The sequence below is a fragment of the Tympanuchus pallidicinctus genome, unplaced genomic scaffold, assembly GCF_026119805.1.
Source record: "Tympanuchus pallidicinctus isolate F22 unplaced genomic scaffold, pur_lepc_1.0 scaffold8, whole genome shotgun sequence".
NCBI classification, from domain to species: Eukaryota; Metazoa; Chordata; class Aves; order Galliformes; family Phasianidae; genus Tympanuchus; species Tympanuchus pallidicinctus.
The window spans coordinates 40,588,847-40,609,599 of NW_026294802.1; the positions used below are offsets into that span (position 1 = coordinate 40,588,847).

General features: G+C 40.4%; 1 protein-coding gene across 6 annotated transcripts; it reads left to right on the forward strand.

The window, feature by feature from the left end:
- The first annotated feature begins 2,253 nt into the window (after positions 1-2,253).
- Positions 2,254-20,406, forward strand: ING3 (inhibitor of growth family member 3). Of its 6 annotated transcripts, none has more exons than XM_052669365.1 (12): positions 2,257-2,404; positions 2,564-2,635; positions 6,629-6,729; positions 8,161-8,226; positions 10,074-10,170; positions 13,391-13,462; positions 13,730-13,852; positions 14,969-15,126; positions 15,460-15,650; positions 16,737-16,929; positions 18,049-18,087; positions 19,521-20,406. In XM_052669365.1, exons 1-12 carry the CDS (start codon positions 2,377-2,379, stop codon positions 19,635-19,637), a joined length of 1,257 nt encoding a protein of 418 aa, XP_052525325.1. In that variant the 5' UTR covers positions 2,257-2,376; the 3' UTR covers positions 19,638-20,406. The 6 variants fall into 6 exon arrangements, with proteins under 6 accessions (XP_052525324.1, XP_052525325.1, XP_052525327.1 ...); XM_052669367.1 differs by having other exon boundaries at positions 15,068-15,126; XM_052669368.1 differs by having other exon boundaries at positions 13,730-13,849; positions 15,068-15,126.
- The last annotated feature ends 347 nt before the right edge of the window (positions 20,407-20,753 follow it).

The window sequence follows — 20,753 nt, forward strand, 5'->3', positions numbered from 1 at the left end:
GAGACTTGGAGAGAACAGAAGAGTGGGAGAAGATTTAAAACTGCCTGAGATGTACATCAGAACATACAACCATGTTATTAATCAGTTTTTTCCCTGACAGCTGAAAAGTAATGGAGCCTATGCAAGCAATTAGCTTTAGGTAGATCACAGGACAACTGTAAAATTCCTTTATACAAACTCTGTCACAGGTGATTATATGTTATTTATGTGAAACATTTATGGGAGATACACCATCAACATAATCATGTTATATCAGCAGGAAAAGAAAAAGCAACTCGTGTGGCCTCCCTTCCCTTCTCTGTGCTAAGCAGTTCTGTTGCTGTAAGGAAGTTTTCTAAGCAATGTCCATTGCAATTTAAAAATTGAATTTATTTTTATCTCGAGTTTACAGTTGGTATTTAGTTCTTTTTAAACTGTATTTGCACCCCCCGCCAAAATACTGTCATTTATCCATGTTTCTTTGTCAGGAGCTGTTCTAATTACGCTGCTCTAAAAGTCAGATTAATCAATAGAGTTAATTCTTTTCATCTATTCTCAACATGAAGCTTTCAACTCTAAGAACAGCCCCTTTTGTATGGCTGGAGTGGCTGATCACTGCTAAAAAAGTCCAGTTTAAGCTGAGTTACATCATTCTGTTGATGAGCAGCACTCATACACACTACTCTACTGAATTTAGCGTGGCTACTCATTTAACTATGCAATATGAGTTAACATTGGAAGAAATGGAAAATGTTACATTTTTCTACTTGTTAAAAAAATAAATAAATACCAATGAAGACTACAGGAGACTACAGAGAGATAAATTAAGTACCTGTTTGACTCTACTCAGATACTGGGCAAAGTTAAATAGTATTTTCACTTGCATTCAACTGCATAATTCCCCTCTGATCCCTTGTTTTAAAACACTACAATGAAGAGTTAACAAACAAGCTTTCAATTTTTTAAAGGTCTCTCACATGTAACAGTGAACTACGAACCATGAACAGGCACAGTCAGGTGCCAGCCCCATTGGAATTTTGTCAGCCATTCTGTAGGCAAGCCTAAGACTCATTTTCCCCTTCCATTAATGTTATCTGGGCACACACTGCTACTAAGGGGAATGACTGAGACACAGCCACAAGAGTGGAGGTTCTTAGACCCGGGCAGCACAACTCACAGGAGCTTGATGAAAATATCCCTACACGATAGCCCCCAGGGATGATTTTACTGGTTATTCCCAAAGCTTGCCAAGATGAGCATGTGGCAAAGCCAGGCATGAGAACTGGGGCATACAAGCAATCACAAGGGTGAGTCTAGTATTAAATGTACAGATTGGTGGCCCTGCCTGTGGTGGAAAGTTGGAGCTTCATGATCCCTGAGGTCCCTTCCAATCTGGGCCATTCTGTGATTCTCTGACAAGGTCCCAACTCCCTGGTTGTCCCAAAGTCTTCTGTCACAAACCAAATGCAGGTTTTTACCTGGACATGGTTTAAGCACACACGTCCTTCTCTTGCTCATAAGCATGCGACAGATGACAACTCGTAAACAAGAATGTACGGAAATCTTCTCTGTTCTGCTACAGCAGCTCCTGCACTCCCCCTGCCCACACCTGCCCACACCTGACATGGTGTGGTCCACAGATTCCCCCTCCCAGCGGAAAATCTGCTGAAAATCGAGTCGTATTGTAAGCAGGTCTGGATAAAAGCAGTCATCGTCTTCTTCTATGTGCTTATCCATAACTAAACCATAAATAAACAATGCTAAAGCAGTAATGAAGTACTTCAGGAATTCAAAGCGCATGAAAACCTTCAGCCCTCAACATTTTAAAACCAACTACAGCACGCACTGTAACCGGACTGCAGTCAGCGCCACGTGCCTGCAAAGCATTCTCTTAGCAATAGTTCTGAGCCCAAACCGAAGTCGGACTGTCGCCTGGTGCCTGCGTCGCTGCGCGCTACAGCGGCTCTCCTCACAGCGCGTCAGACACCACAAGGCATTACAGCCACACATTAACTCCTTTCATGGCGTTTCTTTTCCATTTCACTTTTCCCACGCAACTCTCCCCACCTCACACCCCTCACAACGCCACAGCAGCGCTGAGACGGGACGCACCGCCCTCCCGCTCCCGCCCCCGCCGCAGGAGGCGCACGGCGGCACGCGCAGCTCCCCGGCCGGCCCCCGTGGAACTCCATTTCCCGTCATGCCGTGAGAGCAGCGCGAGCCGCGGGCGCGTCACGGGCGCGGGCAGCCAATCGCGGCGCGGCCGAGGCGGGCGCCGTCAGCCGCCAATGTTGTTTTCGCTGAGTCGAGCCGCCGGTGTTGTTGGCGGCGGCGCCATATTGGAAGGGACGAGCCCGCGTTAGCGAGAAGCCCCTTGGCGCTGGCCCGGCCGCCGCCATGCTGTATCTGGAGGACTATCTGGAGAGTGAGTGTGTGCGGGACGGGGACGCCGGGCGGCCGGGCACGGCCGGCGGAGGGGAGCCGGGGAGAGGGCGCGGCGACGTGGCGGCGCCCCCTCCCCCACGGCGGTGAGCGACTGACACCCCCCCCTCTCTCCCCCGCCCCTCCCTCCGTGTGCCCGCAGTGATCGAGCAGCTTCCCATGGATCTGCGCGACAGGTTCACCGAGATGCGCGAGATGGACCTGCAGGTGCAGAGTACGTGAGTCCCGCCCCCTCCTCTGCCCGCCCCCTCCCCTCCGCCTCCCGCCGCTGCCCTCCGCCTCCCGTTCCTCGCCCGCCCCGCCAGCAGGGGGCGCTCGCTCCCCGCCTCTCCCTGCGCCCCGCCGCGGGGCAGGAAGTCGGCCGACAGTCGGCGGTGCGGGGAATGGGGAGCGAAGCGCCACCGCTGAAGGCGCTCCGATTTCTGCGGGTCCCTCCGCTCCCCGCGGCTCTCCGTCGCCCGACCCGGGCCGCTCGCACCCCGCCGCCACCCCACGCTCCGGCAGCTCCGCTCCGCTCCACCGCGGGGATCGGCGTCCCGTCGCCCCGTCCCGGCCGCCGGCCGCCCGGCGTCTTCTCCGGCTTGGCGGCGGCGGGAGGCGGCGCTGCGGAGGCCCGGCCCGCGGCGGGGAGCTGCCGGCACGCAGCAAGGGGCGGGGCGCGCTCGCCCCGTGTGCTGACAGTGAGCGGCGCCCCGGCCCCCATCCGCGCGGCGCTGGTCGGCTGCTGCTTGTGCTGCTCCCTGGGGCTTATCGGTGGCACGTCCCAAACTCTTCAGGTTTTTGGTCCCTAAGAGCAGTGATGGTGGTTTGGATCAGGAGCTGCACCCCACTCTTTCATCAGGTCGTACTGGTTCTGAGACCTTCCAGCCAGCTCCGCTCACCACAGTGTACAAGAATGAGATTTTTGCCTGTGCTTTTATGCTTCAGCTGACACTTAACCACATACACGTTTCCTTCATTTTGTATGAGCTTAGCACCTGCAGCTGTTTCCAGGATGCGTTCCCCTTTGATCCTCTCCAGCAATCCCCTCTGGGACTCATGTTCCATAGCACCCAGTGAGGTGTTGCTGTGTTAACACGCAATAAATGTGTTCGTCTGCAAGTGAGAGGCAAAGGTCTTTGTTAATGTAACTTAGACAAGAGATGAGAGGATTCTTCAGTGCCAGAGGAGTTAGAGTATCTCAAAGAAAGATGAGAGAAAGAGCAAATGTTGAAATAACAACTGAGTGTTATACAGTAATATAAAAGTCTACACCATGCTTGTAGTATCTTACAGTGTAGGAGCACAGCTCTGGGACGTATCAGCCTGGAGAAGAGAAGACAGGAAGAGGATGGCATCACTGTTGATAAATATGTGAAATGCAGGAGTCAAATGGATGGGGTGGGCTCTTTCCAGTGGTGCCCAGCAACAGGACAAGGGGCAACAGGTGCAGACAGGAACACAGGAAGTTCCATACAAACATGAGGAAAATTTCCTTGCTGTGAGGGTGACAACATTGGAACAGGCAGCCCAGAGGTTGTGGTGTCTCCTCTGAAGATACTCAAGACTCACCAGGATGCTTTCCTTTGTAACCTATTCTAGAGGACCTGCTTTAGCAAGGGATTGGACTGGATAATCCTCAGGGCTTCCTTCCAAGCCCTGTGATTTTGTGATTCTTTAAACCTGTACTAGTTTGAAGTGAGACCTCAGGCTTTCTCTTAGATATTTATTAGTGCCAGCCAGTACTGCCAAGATTGCAGTGGTGTCATTTCCCTTGCTTTAACTGGAAGTTGTGAAAAACACTGAATATTTGTATACAAACACCAACCTTATGGCCAGAGTAAGATTTTTGGTTCTTTGAAGATTCTTTCAATGAGTGACAAGGCATCTTAATGCATTATGAAACTTCTGGACTCACATCAGCTGTCAGCTCGCAGTTTGATAGCTCATGCTGAATACTTCATGTGAACCCATGGACTGTTGTGATGCTGTGACCCAGGAGTTGATGTGAGGGATCAGTGTCTCTGACCTGTATCAGAAGAGTGTTTTGGCAGGTGCTGCTGGCCCAGAAACCTGTACAAGACTTCATTTAGATTTAACACAATTGTTATGTTCGAGAGTTAATGATGTTTGGATGATTCAGACTTCGAATGGGGCAGGTTTCATCATCATCATCATCTTCATCATCAGAAGATAAATCAGCAGATAGGTGTATGCTGTGTGCCTTGGTAAGGCTCCTGTGGGAAAAGTGAGGAACATCAGAGTTGAAAGTCAGTCTGAGATGTTTGCATGTGGAGTACGGAATGTTTTCCCTCTACATAGGTTCAAATCATGGATTACCAGCCACGCTCTAGAAAAAAAGCCTGGCTTCTAATAGAATTTCTGTCAGCTCTCTTTGAGAATCTGTTCTAGGAAATTAGCGTGTCTGAATGAAGTAGCACAGATGGAAGAGAGGTGAGAGGGGAGAGAAGCTGAAGAGACTGGAGTGTATTATGGAGGACCTTCCATATGATGTAGTAGAGCTGCCCTGCATTCCTGTTTGCCAGTTCTTCTCTTTCAGGAGAGACCAAGTTTCTGTGGAAGTTTTCACTTAAGCAGTTTCACACAGACTACAGACTGATACCTGTTCTCAATAAGAAAAAAAAGACTTTTATAATTATTTTTATTCCTCAGTCTATGGAGCTGTATAATAACAATAACCTCTCAGTTGTTTTCAGGCTGGGAATAGGAGGTAAAACTTTTTGTCCCTTAGCTTTATGGACCAAATTATAGTCATTTGATGGAAGAACAAACCTTTTGGAAGCACTTGTTGCTCAGTCATTATTCTCCCAAAGCATAACACAGTGCAAATGGAAAATGTTCATTTGACTGCTTTGTCTGTCTGGATCTGAGTCATTTTGAGCATTGGCAACGACTATTTTGGTTTGGGATAAATTCTTATCATTCCTGTCTAAAGTTGTTAGTTTCCTATTGGTTTTGATTCTGGAGATTACCTGCATAGGTAGCATCAAAAATTCTTTGCTCACTTACTATGCTTGATTTCTCATCATTTGTTCACACAACTAGTTCTGATTGTTCTTGCGGATTTGCAAAAATGAAAAGACTTCAGGCTCTGTTGGATTTATGGACTTAACTATACTTGCAGATTCACTGGTTTCTTTACCTCACCCCCACCCAATCATATGGCACAGTTTCAGTGCTGGCTTCTGAAAAGTGTCTTTACTGTTTTACACTGAGAGCCTGAAGTCTGTAGGTAGGTGCTGCATTGTCATGTTTAACTCGAAACTTGTCTGGGTTGCATTGCTGAAAGTTCTGTTTAAAACATAATATTAAATGCAGTACTGTCTCTTATCTTGAGACTAGCCAAGCTGTCAGGGTTAGTTTGACTGAAGCAGCTGTTTGGTTTGGATGTATGCAAGTTGTTGCATGCACGAATGTCCAGCTGTTGAAATATTAAACTTGATGCTTTTTATAAAGGATGGTGGAAGGGAAGGAAAGTAAATCCCCCTTCCTGCTTCAATAAATAACCAGACAAGTAACGTTTGGTTGACATTTTCCTTTCTTATAACATGTTGAGTAATTGTTTTACTTTTTCCCCTTGAGATATTTCTCAGCTGCATGTAAGAAAGAATCCTGTCCATGGTTTCCCATCAGTGCATTTACCTCTTTGTTCTACAACATGGGAGTTAGGGGGTGGTAATAAACTTGTGTTTTCAGTTGCTCTTGTTCTTCCTAGCATACTGCAGAAGGGCCTTGAGTTAAGAGTTGGCTCTTCTTTTGAGGCACTAATTTTTCCAATTATTTGGTTTTGTATTTGACTGTTTCTCTTAGAGAACATTTTGTTACCTGCTCAGTTTGTAACTGGCTAGAATGTTCCAAAGTCAGTGGTCTAGAGCCTTGGGTGAGAAGTTTGGGTCATGCTTTTAAGTCACCACCACTGCTCTTAGGGGCAAAAAATCTTTAGAACTTGGAGTCCTGCCTTTCCCATGTGGAGAGCACAAGAACCTTGATGAGAATCCTACCAGAATGCAATTCTGCTTCTTGGAAATTAAGGTAAATATTTCCCTCTGCTGTCAATTGTTTCATTCTTTTTATTTACTTATTTGTTTTTGCTATAATAATTTACACTTCAGTCCTGTCAACTTCGTTTCAAGAAAAAATTCCACCTTGTTTTGTAATGTTTACATATGTGAGAAGGTAATATTTATCTTAATATTTCCCCATGCAGATGCAATGGATCAGCTCGAGCAGAGGGTCAATGAATTTTTTATGAACGCAAAGAAAAACAAACCTGAATGGAGAGAAGAACAGATGACATCAATCAAAAAAGTAAGGATATCACAGGAGTGAGCTGCGTTTGTTCTTTTAAAAGAAGATAACCGTAGGAAAAAAATAGTTTATAATTGAGTGAAGTCTTAAGTGTTCAGAACTGTGACTTCCTCTGGGCTTTCACAGAGATGCATAGAACTACCTTAGAGGAGAAAAATGACTGGAAAGTTTCTTTGATAAAGCATTTCTTTTAAGTTTTGCTGAGTATTTGCTGCTATTATTACATTTTTTTAAAAGAAAATGTTGGAGTGATGAAACCAGGTGCTAGCATTTCAGCTTGGATATTTTCTTCTTGCTTATATGACTTGAAGCTTTGTAAGTTAATTGGCATTCTTTTAAAGGATATTTTTCCAGCTTAACTTCAGCATCCCCTCTGATTCTGCGCCTGTCTTTGTATATAGTATGTATATGGTGCATGTACCATTAGAGAGAGAAGACTAAGAAGACAGCTGTGTTTTCTGTTTTGTTTTATCATTTGACACTTGGTGGTGTTGGTATTGTTAGCAGGGTAGTCCATCATTTTGTCAGGACAGAAATCCTTTCTAGTCCTCATACACTTGTAACTTCAGCCCCTTAGGCAACCAAGGTTTATTCTTTCCTTAATTAAAACAAATAAATTATCTTAAAAAAAACAAAAACAAACAAACAAAAAAAAAACCTCCAAAATCAACAAAACACAATGAAAGTCAAAACTCTGACTTCACTGGAGTAAATTTAAAAAAAAAAAAAAAAAAAAAAAAAAGACTTTAATGGAATTAAGATCTCAGTTTTTACTTGAGCTAGGTATTCTTCAGTGGAAATTGAAATAAAAAGGCACTTAAACCTGTTTGAACCTAGAGATAAATATGCCTACACTAACTTTAAAAGGGGACTTATTTATGGTTTTTCATTATTTAGAGCAGATTTTAAAATTGCATCTTGTGTAAATTCATTTTATAATAGTGCATTTTAAAAATACTTTAATAAATTAATTTAAATTATATACTTCTTTTTCTATATGTTTAACTACAGTGCTGAAAAGACCTCCAGTCACAGTAGCATCATTTGAAGGACAGTAGTTTCTTCAGTGGTCTTAAAGATCCACATCAAGTAAAAGACATTATTTCATGTTGAGTCTATAATGCTGCATAGTATAAAACACATTGAAGGGTATTTCTTTTCTTGCAGTGAACCACACTGTGACATGTAAGTGTCACTATAGGAGGAAGTGTCCATGTCTTGTAGTTTTGCTTTTTCTAAGCAATAAATAGCTGGTATAGCTCTCGTCTAACATTTAGCTTACTGCTGTTTACAACAGTTTCACAGTCTTTCTGAAAACTGATTTCAGTTTCTACTATTAATGTACACTTTGTGCTAGGTTAAAATAGCTTAAAACAGCTGAAATTAATTCAGTTACATTTGTGACTTAAAAGCTTATTCTTTTTATACCAGGATTATTACAAGGCTTTGGAAGATGCAGATGAGAAAGTACAGCTGGCTAATCAAATATATGATTTGGTAAGTAGACAAAAGGCTTGTTGTGCATTATCTGAGTTTATGTCTTCAGGAGTTCAGAACATTTTGATAAGTGCTATAGTTCTGTTAATTGTACTCTTACATCAGCTTCAAACAGATTTTTTTTTTTTTTTTAGAAAGACACTTAATGTTTTACTGACTCCTAGGAATTTGGTTGCTTGTACACTGTTGTAAAATATCAAGAAATAATTTGAGAAATTGTAAGCTTTTAATGTATTCTCTTTCTGGTTGCATTTGGTTTTGAAAAGGGACCACAGGCAAGCTATTCCACCTTGTAACGTATGTGTTTTGGGTTTTAAGTATATTTACTTGACACTTTCTCAGAGAACGAAAGTTGCAACTTATTGCTCTAAAATACAGTAGACATAAAACAAATATTTCTTGTTTGCTTGATTCTCCTTCCATCCACTAGTGAATGTTGGAACATTCCCTCTCTCAGTGCAAAAGTTGTTCGTTTTGCAGTAAAGATAAGTACATGATTTTACTGCATGACTGCAGATGAAGAAAGCATTTTGAACGTGGTGGTTCTTTGTTTAGTTTTTTTTTTCTTTTGTGAGTTTTTGGCACACCAGAGTATGTCATACTTTACTCAAAAGCACGTCAGTCTGTACATGTTCAGTACAGACACCATTCTTTCTGTGCACGTTGGCAGATGTACAAGTATTGAACAAGAAACTTGTAATTTCTTCTTACAGCATAACCACTTTTTTTAAAGGGCATTTCATGTACTGTTCTTGGTCTTCTAGTTTCTATACCCATACTCACAACAACCCTGAATGCTATTAGCCCCTTTTCTCATAGAAAAAACGTAACATTTTGTTTTGGAACACCACCTGTAATGAGAGGAAGGCTTCTAGCTGCTGAGCCAACATGCAGCTTTGGTGAATCCTGTGATTCACTGGGCAGCTGAGGAGCAGCAGCCCATCTTAGTGCTAGTTTTAGTATTTCTGCTGAGTGGGAAGTGTAGGAGGCCAAGAAGTTAGGACTCTTTGTGTTCTTATACATGCTTAGTACTGAAAACTCCTGGAAGAGCAATTCTTAGCAGACCAGATAAAAAGGTGTAGCTCGTGGTTGTGCAACTGTTTGGCTTGTCTGGGCTGCATTCAGCAAACAGGAATTGCCACGGGCCACATATAAAATACATAATAAATGTAATGCTTATAAGTAACAAAATTTTTTTTAACATGTTTTTATTAAAACCTAAAAAACAAGGAGCAACAAAAACATAAAACTGATGTGATGTTTGACCTCGTTTTTGTGAAACTTATGCTTCATGCTGGTTCTATGGCAGTGGTTGCCACTCCTCGTGAGTTCTCAGGGTATTCATCTGAGATTTTTGATGAAATATTTCTTTTCCTGTGCTTCATCCTTGACAATAATTGTTCACAAACGTATATATTGTCAAAAACTGATGACATGAATAAATGTGACCGTGAAGGGAAGAGTATTTTCCTCTGGAAAGAGGGCTTATGAAAGTCTGGCAAAGAGACATGACAGAATTTTTCTTTGAGTTGAATCCTGGTTGCAACTCTATACATTCTGTATGAAGTTTGCAAATAATGGATTTCTGTTGACGGAAAATGGAGTTGCAAATATATAAAAAAAGATTTTTTTTCTTTTTTTTTTAAATATTGAAACCTATTCTCAAATTGTAGTCTTTGAAAAGTGACGTGGTTTGTTTGCAAATTAAGCATAGTGCCGTGTTATCTATCAGCACTGCACTGTGAGCTGAGTTGGGTCACGTGCATCCTGTGGGTTGGATGTGCCTGGTGTAGTCATTCATGTTCCAGAACTGGACGCTTCTTACTGTTGCATTGTCTCCCAAACAGGTAGATCGTCACTTGAGAAAACTGGATCAGGAACTTGCAAAATTTAAAATGGAACTTGAAGCAGACAATGCTGGAATCACAGAAATATTAGAGAGACGTAAGTATGCGTGCTTTTCTTAAAATACTTGACAGATTTTCTGTCACTTCACAAAAGTAAGACACGATAAAGTTGTTGGGCTACTGTGTTTCCACTCATTTTGCAATTCTGCTTCGATCTACATGCCTTTTATCTGTCAGTGATTCTTAAATTTTAGTTCAAACTTGATTTTTACCAGTGGAATCAAAAGGCACCTGAGAAGTTAGAATAATTTCTCTTTTTAATAGGGCTGTTGTACATATGAATAGTTAAACTAATGTACAGAATTCTTCAAAACTGTTACTAATACTGTAGGCATTCAGGAAAGTGTTGTAATCTATGCTTAACCTACTAGACCAGTTGACTGCTATCAAATAGAGGAGAGTGGATATTCCAATTACAGGCATGGAATGTCAAGTAAAGATACCTACTTTGTAGATCTCTTTTTAAAGAGAAGAGAATGGATGATTTTATCAAAAGGTGGTGAGAGAGGAGCATTTCAAGGAAGAAACCTGCAAGCTTAACAAATACTGCAGCACTGCACAGCTAGTATTCAGAATGTAAATGGGATGTAATGTGATGGTTTTAAAGCAAACTTAATGTGGAAAAAATCCAGCCCTCTATACCTGTTAGTATTTAGATGTCAAGTTCAAATGTGATTATGATGAATTTCAAAATTGCTACGGCATGTCTTATTATGAAGCTAATGGTCAGTGACTGTTCTTCATGACCAAGGCTAGTGAAAAGTAACCCAAGTCACCTGAAGAAATAAGGGGTAAATAGTTTTTCTTTGAACTTTGTCATAAAAGCTAATTTTCCTCAAAGTTTTGTTTCTAATTGCTTGTTTGATTGTTTGTTTTTAAATAAGAGGCACAAAAAGAAAGCTGCTGAGTAGGTGTTATTAATGAACTACTGCAAAAGAGGGCAACTAGTGCATTTTTTAGTCCAGCCTGCAGTTTTAAGATCTGATGCTAACTTTATTTGGGCCATTTGTTTGACAATGTAGGTGGAATTTTGAAAACTGAAAACACAAATGAACCAGGCTGTGTTTAAGATATTTATTACTTAATAACATGTAAGGTAGAATGAAAAGCTTCTTAACATTTTTAGCTATCAGAGTAAAAACATGTTTTTGAGGTTCCTCCAGAGGGCAGCCTTTGGACTAAATCACAGCATGATTAAAGTTGGTTCAGCCTTTCCTTTCCTCCCTCCTTTTTGGATTTCCACTCTGGGTATTTTCAACATCTGTGATTTTGAATACAGATGTATGACAGAGTGTTGGGTCAACTTGAAACATATTTCTGGTCTTGGTATGTTTTGAGTCAGTATGATGAGATGGGAGATGGCATCATTAGTATAGTTTACTTTTTAACTGCATTTTAACATTTATGTTCATAAATGCATCTACAGTCTTCAGTTCAAATAAGCACATATTGTCCGTACTTCTAGTGCAGCTTAGTGGCCTGTATGCAACTTATTGGAAGTGGCATATTGCAAGTAGTGTTGTTTTTAGTTCTCAAGATTGACCTTGATTTTAACTTTTCTTTGAAAGTTGCATAGCAGTAGTCAGCGATTTCTATTTTAAAACTTTCCTATTAAAAGTGTTAACAAGATAAGGTCCTGTTTAACCTTGTGTGACAAGGCTGGGGTGCAGTAGGCACTGCCAGCTGGGCAGGGGAAGAGATTGTCCCCCTTGCTCAGTGCTGTGTGGCCTCAGAGAATCACAGAATGGCCCGGGTTGGAAGGGACCTCAAGGATCATGAATCTCCAACCCCCTGCCACAGGCAGGGCCACCAACCTCCCCATTTAATGCTAGACCAGGCTGCCCAGGGCCCCATCCAACCTGGCCTTGAACACCTCCAGGGATGGGGCATCCACAACCTCTTTGGGCAGCCTGTTCCAGCACCTCACCACTCTCTCTGTAAAGAATTTCAACCTAAACATCCAACCTAAATCTTCCCTCCCTCAACTTAAAACCATTTCCCCTTGTCCTGCAGTTATCTACCCTTTTAAAGAGTTGATTCCCCTCCTGTTTGTAGGCTCCCTTTAGGTACTGAAAGGCTGCAGTGAGGTCACCCCACAGCCTTCTTTTCTCCAGGCTGAACAAGCCCAGCTCCCTCAGCCTGTCCTCATAGGGGAGGTGCTTCAGTCCCCTGATCATCCTAGTGGCCCTCCTCTGGACCCTCTCCAACAACTCCCTTTCTTTCTTGTACTGGGAGCTCCAGTCCAGGACACAGTGCTCCAGATGGGGCCTCACAAGAGCAGAGTAGAGGGGGACAATCACCTCCCTGTCGCTGCTGGCCACCCCTCTTCTGATGGAGCCCAGGATACCATTTGCTTTCCGAGCTGCAAGAGCACACTGCTGGCTCATGTCAAGCTTTTCATCTATCAGGACCCCCAAGTCCTTCTCTGCAGGGCTGCTCTCAAGGATTGCTCTTTCCAGTCTGTATGGGTGCCTGGGATTCCTCCGGCCCAAGTGCAGAACTCTGCACTTTGCTTGTTGAACCTCATCAGGTTCCCCCAGACCCACCTTTCAAGCCTGTTGAGGTCCCTCTGAATGGCATCCCTTCCTTCCACCGTGTTAACTGCACCACTCAGCTTGGTGTCACCTCACCTCAAGCACTGTGTGTACTTTTGGTAACATGGTATAAGAAGAACATAAAGCTGTTAGCATCCAGGAGTGGGCTGTGAAGATGGGAAAGGCATCTGAGGAGCAGCAGAGATCGCTTGGTTTGTTCAGCCCAGCAAACAGAAGGCTGAGAGGAGGCCTCCTGGCGGCCTCCCTCTCTCGTGACAGTGACAGGACTGGAGGAAACAGCATGGAACTGTGTCAGGGAAGGGTCGGATGGGTGTTAGGCAAAGGTTTTTCACCAGAGGGTGGTCGTGCACTGGAACAGGCTGCCCAGGGCAGTGGTCTTGGCTACAGGCTGCTGGAATTCAAGAAACATTTGGACAATATTTTCAGATATATGGTCTGAATTTTGTGCGGTCTTGAGAGAAGAAAGGGATTCCATTCAGTAAACCTTGTAGTTCCCTTCCAACATGGGATAGACAGTGATTCAACTTAGTCATTCCTGGGAACTTATTTTGGGAAAGATTCTAACTCTAAAATCCTTCCAATTAATATAAGTGTAATTGCATAGTGTTTTGGCTAATATTGTAACAACTTCGTGTCAGAAAAATTAAAGGCATTACATTGTCGACTTTAAAATTTACCGGTCTTTTTATCTCCCATTTTTAGGATCCTTGGAGCTGGATACACCATCTCAGCCTGTGAATAATCATCACGCCCATTCACACACTCCAGTAGAGAGTGAGTATTTGATAGATAAAAGCATATTCACTTTTAAGATATATTTGTCGTCAAGTACATTTATTATATTTTCTTCCAAACGCTGGAAAAATTGGGGTAATTAAATGGTGATCATGCCTATTCGGAAAAACTGCACATGTGAAATAAAAAGGTTTTGCTGGTGGCAGTTAGTTGAAAGTGCTATTTTAGTATCTGTAGTTGTTAACAGTTTTACTTCTAAAGTGAAAAGGCTTTTCCATTTAAGTTCACTTCATTTGTTTTTCTCAGAAAGGAAACACAATCCATCGTCTCACCATGGTGCAACAGATCATGTTCCCGAGAAGAAGTTTAAATCTGAAGCTCTTCTATCTACCCTTACTTCAGATGCCTCTAAAGAAAATACACCAGGTAGTCTTAATTGTTTTACATTTTATTACTTTTAATAGAGGGAAGAAAAATCCAATTGTATGTGTGGATTTTTTTTACTTTTTTTTTTTTTTTTTTAATATGTATCAGAGACCCATACACTTTGCTCTGGGATTTTCAGTCATTTTAAAAATGAGAAATTGCAGACATTGTTACTCACCTGTGTTGTGCATGAAGCTCATTGGCTTTGTTGTCATTTGACAGCTGTGTGTTGGCTGTTTCTTTTTATTTTCACGATTCGGAAGAGGGTAGGAGTATGGTTTTCATTCATCCAGTGGTAGAAATACAAGAGATCCATGCATTATTCTGAGGAAAAGAAGCTCATGCAGTAATTTCCAAAGTAGGAAAAGAACATTCATTCATCTTATAAGGGTTGCTCTGACCTAGCATTCAGCTGTGATCAAATTCTTCTGAGTCTTGTGTGAAATGAGGCCAGATAAGATGGCCCTTTGATTAGTGAATAAAAACACAGCACAGCTTCCTGTCAGTTTGCAAAATAAGGATATTTTGTAGATTCTGCTCAGAAAATGAAAGATTATGAGAAGGTATTAGTAAGTAAAGTACATTGGCAATTTAATGCTGTTCACTAATTTTAAGTAGGTTTTTTCATAGTCATTTATCTATAAGGAACTTCGCATGAGTTGGCAAATTAAACAGAACTACTTTTGAAGAGCTGTCAGGAAATCTGGTGCATTCAAATTGTGATTTTTAGCTTTTAGTGTAAGACTGTTTTAAATATTATCTTAGGGAAAATTTAGTTGTACAGTCAAATTCTTAATTTCTTCTCAATCATCACGGAGTCAGTATAATTTCAACTGAGGTTGGGCTTATATAGACATAACAGCTGTGTTATGTCTATATATAGCTGAGTGTGATAGTGAGGACTGCCTTTCTGAAAGGATTCCTTACACGTGAGGGTAGATGCTTAAGTAGAAAACTAGCAGTGACAAAAAATTTTTTTAGAACTTTTTTCCAAATGATCAGACTACTCTGCATAAATGGAGTTCCTAGTCTTTCACTGGTTGTCATATATAACTCTTCTTAAAATGCAAAGGAATTTAGTTTCATTTTGAATTTCATGAATGTGTTCTGTTCATCAAGGGTGTCGAAACAATAATTCATCATCCTCTTCAAACAATGCATACAATACAAACTCTTCTCAACCATTGGCATCATATAACCTCGGCTCATTATCTTCAGGATCTGGGGCCGGTGCTATTACCATGGCAGCAGCTCAAGCAGTGCAAGCCACAGCACAGGTAACGTCAAAACATTCTCACATTCTCGTCAGCCTGCCACCAGCTGTTGATTAAGAAGGAATACTAGTAGTTTTTTTGATCACGTTCAGCTGGTGTGGTGTTGTTCTCATCATTATTGTGTACATGCTACAGTTTCATCCTTTGAAACTTCCATAAAAGGACAACTCATTTTGTACCTTTTCTTGTGGGATATTCTTACTCATTCTTATCACTTACTCTGCATCACTTTATTAAAAGAATAACTGATGAATCCGTGGCAATAATAGCAGTCCAGTACGTCTTAAGTAAGAACTCTGCTGTATAATCTGATACAATATCAGTATTCTTTTTTAGATGAAGGAAGGAAGAAGAACATCCAGTTTAAAAGCCAGCTACGAAGCATTTAAGAACAATGATTTTCAACTTGGAAGAGAGTTTTCATTATCTAGAGATTCAACTGGGTATTCATCATCAGCTCTGGCATCTACATTAACACAAACATTAAGTTCGTCAAGCACAGATTCACGAAGTGGCAGAAAAAGCAAGTAGGTTTTTTTTGTTGACTGCAGTTGACAACTAAACTTTCACTTAAAGCTCATAGGCATTTAATATGTTGGGAATATAAAACATGAGTGGAAAGTTATTATTCCATACTGGCATTTTTTGTACAGGACTTTCTTCTTTTCTCCACTACTTTCTTTTTCCTCACACGAATTCAATCCAAGGTTTTAAAGAAATACTTGGATTAATTTTTTTGTCTGTTATATTGTCTAGTTTCTTTCCTTATTTTTTCTCTCTACAGGAGAGAAGACTTGGCCTAAATGTAAATGTTGGAAATCCTGTGCAGTGCTTTGTAGATGGTTTTGAAGTAGATCTGGAGATTTGCTTCATGCCACTTTATAAATAAGCAGAACATATTGTGATGTCTGACCACCTAGCACAGGAAGCAGAATGAAATTTACTTCTGATAAAAAGTGATTTTCATCAGAAGTAAATTTGAGGACTCAAAAGTTTTGTTTGAAGGATCTTGTCCCAGATTGCTTGTATTTTAAACTGACTTGCTCTTTTTTCTTTCTTCATACATATTTGTTTTCATTCACAGCTCACTTAAAAAGTCTGTTTTAGAATCATTTCTCATCTACATGTGTCTTGGGTGTCAGATCTGACCTATAAGCAAAAATATAGAATTTGCATGTTGACATTGTTCCAGGGCAGTGATAGCTGATGCTTCAGTGGAGATTAGCATAGAATCAGTCATCTTAACAGTAATCTACTGTACGTGACAATGTAACATAATTGCATGCAAATGCCTGTTATACCATTTACATATTCTTAATGGAGGCTTGACACTACGGGAAAAAAAAAAACATGATGTAAAACATTCAGTAAAGCCATTTGACAATTTAGAGTTGCTCAATTCCATAGATTAGAATAGCCTGACTATAACCTGTTCAGACTGATTTCCAGAGAGTTTTGCTATCGGAGTTCTTGAATGAAATGTGTTATGGAATACACATTTTAGGATTTACATACTGTAGTATTTCAGTCAACAAAGAAGTGCTTCTACTTGCCAGTAAATGAACTTAAATTATGATATGTTTTTTTTTTCTTTCTTTCTTTCTTTCTTTCAGAAACAACAACAAATCCTCAAGTCAGCAGTCGTCATCATCTTCCTCTTCATCCTCTCTGTCGTCATGTTCTTCCTCATCTGCACTGGCACAAGAATTGTCCCAGCAAACAGCAGTAATACCAGAGTCTGATTCCAATAGCCAGGTTGACTGGACCTATGATCCAAATGAGCCACGTTACTGCATCTGTAATCAGGTAAAAACATTGTTCAACCTGAAATACAACCAGATACGCTGTTTCTCTGCAGGTGACCTTCTCGCTCTGATTGCTCATTTAAAACCAGATCAGAATTTCAACACTGCAAATAGGATGTTTTTATTTCTTTAGTGGTAACATGACAGGACTCTGGAAAATGGTTTTAAATTGAAGGAGGGAAGATTTAGGTTGGATGTCGGGGGAATTTATTTACAAAGAGAGTGGTGAGGTGCTGGAACAGGCTGCCCAGAGAGGTTGTGGATGCCCCGTCCCTGGAGGTGTCCAAGGGCAGATTGGATGGGGACCTGGGCAGCCTGGTCTAGTATTAAATGGGAGGTTGGTGGCCCTGTCTGTGGCAGGGGGTTGGAGATTCATGATCCTTGAGGTCCCTTCCAACCCTGGCCATTCTGTGATTTTATGAATAACAAAGTCAAAGGCCCAAGCAACAAACAAACCAATTTTCCTGCGATGTGCCACATCTGGAGAGTTCTAAGTCTCTTACTGAAGAATTTAGGAATAATTAAATTCAGAGTTGAATACGATCACCGTGAATTTTCTTAGAATTTCAAGCTAGAGTAATACTTTTTCTCTCATACTTTCCTCCTTTTGCAAAATAAATTAATAATGGAGAAGATACTATTTTTGTAAAAGCCACTCCGAAAATTGAAAGACTGAATGAGAGCATGAGTTTTTAAAAATGCCTGCTCTGATTTTATAGTTTTAAGTGCTAAATTTATTTTTTTTTTTTAGAGTTTACAGAATCCTTTGGTTCTTTTGAAAGTATGTGATTGTTTCTTTGGAATAGTTCTTGAAGTTGTCATGTGTGCGAGGGAAATGCTAGACATAAATACATTTGAAAAGTGGGTTGATGGTGTCCAAACCTCAGTGCTGAGGACCAAAATGTACTTAGTTTGAGTTTTGAATGCTGGATTTTTTTATCCAACCTGGCACATACATGTGAACACAATTATGGAACAACAAAAATATGTATTGTTGCCACTGCTGATGGAAGAACTTCTGTAATGTAAAAGAAAAAAGAAACAAAAAGCTTGAATTCCACCCCTCTGAAATTTTTTTTTTTATTCATAAGGTTGGCTTTTTTTCTTTCTTTTTTAATAGGTGTCCTATGGTGAGATGGTTGGCTGTGATAACCAAGATGTAAGTAATAAAGTTCAGAATGCTCATAAGAGAAGCGTCGTGCATGTAACTATTGCTTACAGGAGTTACTTTTCTGTAGTGCTTGTTACATTTTCAGTTTTAGTGAAAATAGGGACAAGTGCAGCTCTTTGTTGTTTACATATACACAGCAAAAAAAGTAATCATTTTTCCTTTTTCTATTCAAATCCCCTACCTCACTTCAGACTTAAACATATAGGATGCATGGGAACAAACAGAGATAAAAGAAAATGTTTTTAATATTAATCTTTCCAATCACATAGGAGTTCCATGTATTTCTCCTTGCTTAATCACAATAAGGTTACACAATACCGTGTGTAAGAAGAGTATTCAGAAACTGCAAACCTTGCTGTTAAGAACTTTTAGGTGTGTGTAGGGCTTCCATTCTAAACAGAACTGCCCCTTGCTAACTTGTTTGTGCTTGAAAGGCTTTTTTTTTGCTTAGGTAGAAATCCTAGACAAAAATTGAAATTGCATTAAACAAACTTGTATATTTTATCCCTGATCACTGTCTTAAACATCATAAATACATACTTACAATTTTCTTTTTCTCTATGAGTAGCTGCAAATTTAAAAAGATACTTTCTGACCTGGAAAATTTAAGTATTGGAAATGTACCATTATTCTGAGATTCACAGATTTCACTGCTACTGCCTTGAATTTTTTGTTCTTATTTCATCTTTCGTGACTTGCGATGAGACTGAAGGAATCATGCACAAAATCAATCAAAGAGTAAAGAAGAGAAAGCAAGAAGTTAGCAGTTGACGTTAGAAATAGTAGCAGTGCCAGGATCATAGAAGATTTCATGGAAAACTTCAAACAGAAGTAGAAATTAAATATTTGTGTGAGAAGTACGATGGGAATTAATGTGCACATGAGTTGAAGCGTTCTTCCAGAAACTTCTCCTCATCTGCCCCACAGTTCAGATTCTTTCAGAAGTTGTCTCTTTCCTGAGGAAGTTTGACATATTTGAAATACCCTTTATTTCTGGGAACGTTTAGCTATGTCAGTATTAATCCCAATTGTCTGATTCAAATGCTGCAAGTTTTAAAAGAGCAAGTGAATGTAATTATGTACTTACTGAGATTATCCTGCATTCAGCCCGAAGTGAGTGATGAAGATTACTGTTGTGTCACTTAAAATGTTGTCAAGCTAGATTTATCATTAGCACAGTATACTTACTTTGTTTTCTATATAAATGAGTCAGTCTATGACTTGTAGAATTTTTGTTGCTTTCCTTACTCTGTTGGGTGTATGGGGTATGGATTTCTCCTCTTTTTTCACTTTATCCCATTATTTGCTTGGTATGAAAGGCAGAACCTACACTTCCTACTTGCGCTTCTTTTCATAGAATTGTATGTAATCACAATTCAAGAAGAAAAATCCCAAACCCTCTCTAAACTCTATTTTTATAGTGTCCCATTGAATGGTTCCATTATGGATGTGTTGGACTGACAGAAGCACCAAAAGGGAAATGGTACTGTCCACAGTGTACAGCTGCAATGAAGAGGAGAGGCAGCAGACATAAATAAATATCTTCATCTGGAAAACAAATTGCTTACTAAAGGTTTTATGGGGGACTTACGTGGGGGGAGAAACCCCCACCACACTTCCTCGCAACCACTTAAAGAAGGGTTAACATAGCAGTCATAAGATCTTGAGCTATTGGTTGGTTTTGCTGGTCGTGTTTTAATATTGTATGTAAGCTGTGTATGCACATTGATGTGCTGCAGATACTATTCCAGCAAGCCTTGGATTGTTCCAGTGGCCAACATATGCAGATATTTGTACTATCAAACCATTTTCTCTAAGCAGTGGGCATTCTACAATTATTCAGTCTTCAGAAAATTCTGATAAGTCAAGATTTTAAATGTATGTTTTATATTCAACAGATATATTCTGCTGCATGTACTGTATTCAAGAGCTGTTATGTAACACTATGTATATAAATGGTGCAAAAAGTCAGTGCTTCTTAAAAAAAAATGATTTTTAAAATGCCTTTATAGCTTTGGTTCTTTATGAAAATTAATTCAGCAGGCTGAAGAAAATGGTTCTTGTATACAGCGGGCTGTTGTCCTCTAGGGTACTTGAGTATGTAAAAACAAAAAAAAAAGCTGTAGAATAAAACAAACTTGTGCCATTAGTCTATGTTTCTGCTCCAGACAAGGTGCAGACCATAAGAAAGAAAAAGGTGTTAAAGTGATGATAAATTTTTATACCAAATGTGTTTATTTTTTTGTGCAAGTAATCCTTTAAATTTGAATTGTATTAGGTGTTAAAATAAAACAACCTCAACTCCTTAATTTGATGTTTTCTGCACATCTGTCAAAAACAAGAGGTTTGTTCCTCTCATAGTTTCTGAAGAACATAGCTGAGTTTCCATGAGAAATTCCTGCCATATTCCTTCTTGAACAGTAGCTTTCATGTAAAAGTTAACACATGGATCAGAAAAGATGTAGAAGGATAAATAGTTCATCCAGCTGTGGAGGCCCTGGAGGTACCTAACAGGGACAGTCATGTTATGGAGCTTAAAAGGAAGCCACTACATGTGCAGATCCTTTAAGACCTGCTAAGTCAGAGCTGCATTGCTGTAGCACAGGATCAGGAATCTTGATTTTTAGATGACAGCCCCTTAAAAGGTACTTCTT

Excerpts from the sequence above, each read along its gene's own strand:
- ING3 (XM_052669364.1), top strand. The coding sequence starts at position 2,377 with ATGCTGTATCTGGAGGACTATCTGGAGA. Across the intron at positions 13,463-13,729 it reads TTCACACACTCCAGTAGAGA|AAAGGAAACACAATCCATCG; the intron begins GTGAGTATTTGA and ends TGTTTTTCTCAG. Across the intron at positions 13,850-14,968 it reads CTCTAAAGAAAATACACCAG|GGTGTCGAAACAATAATTCA; the intron begins GTAGTCTTAATT and ends CTGTTCATCAAG.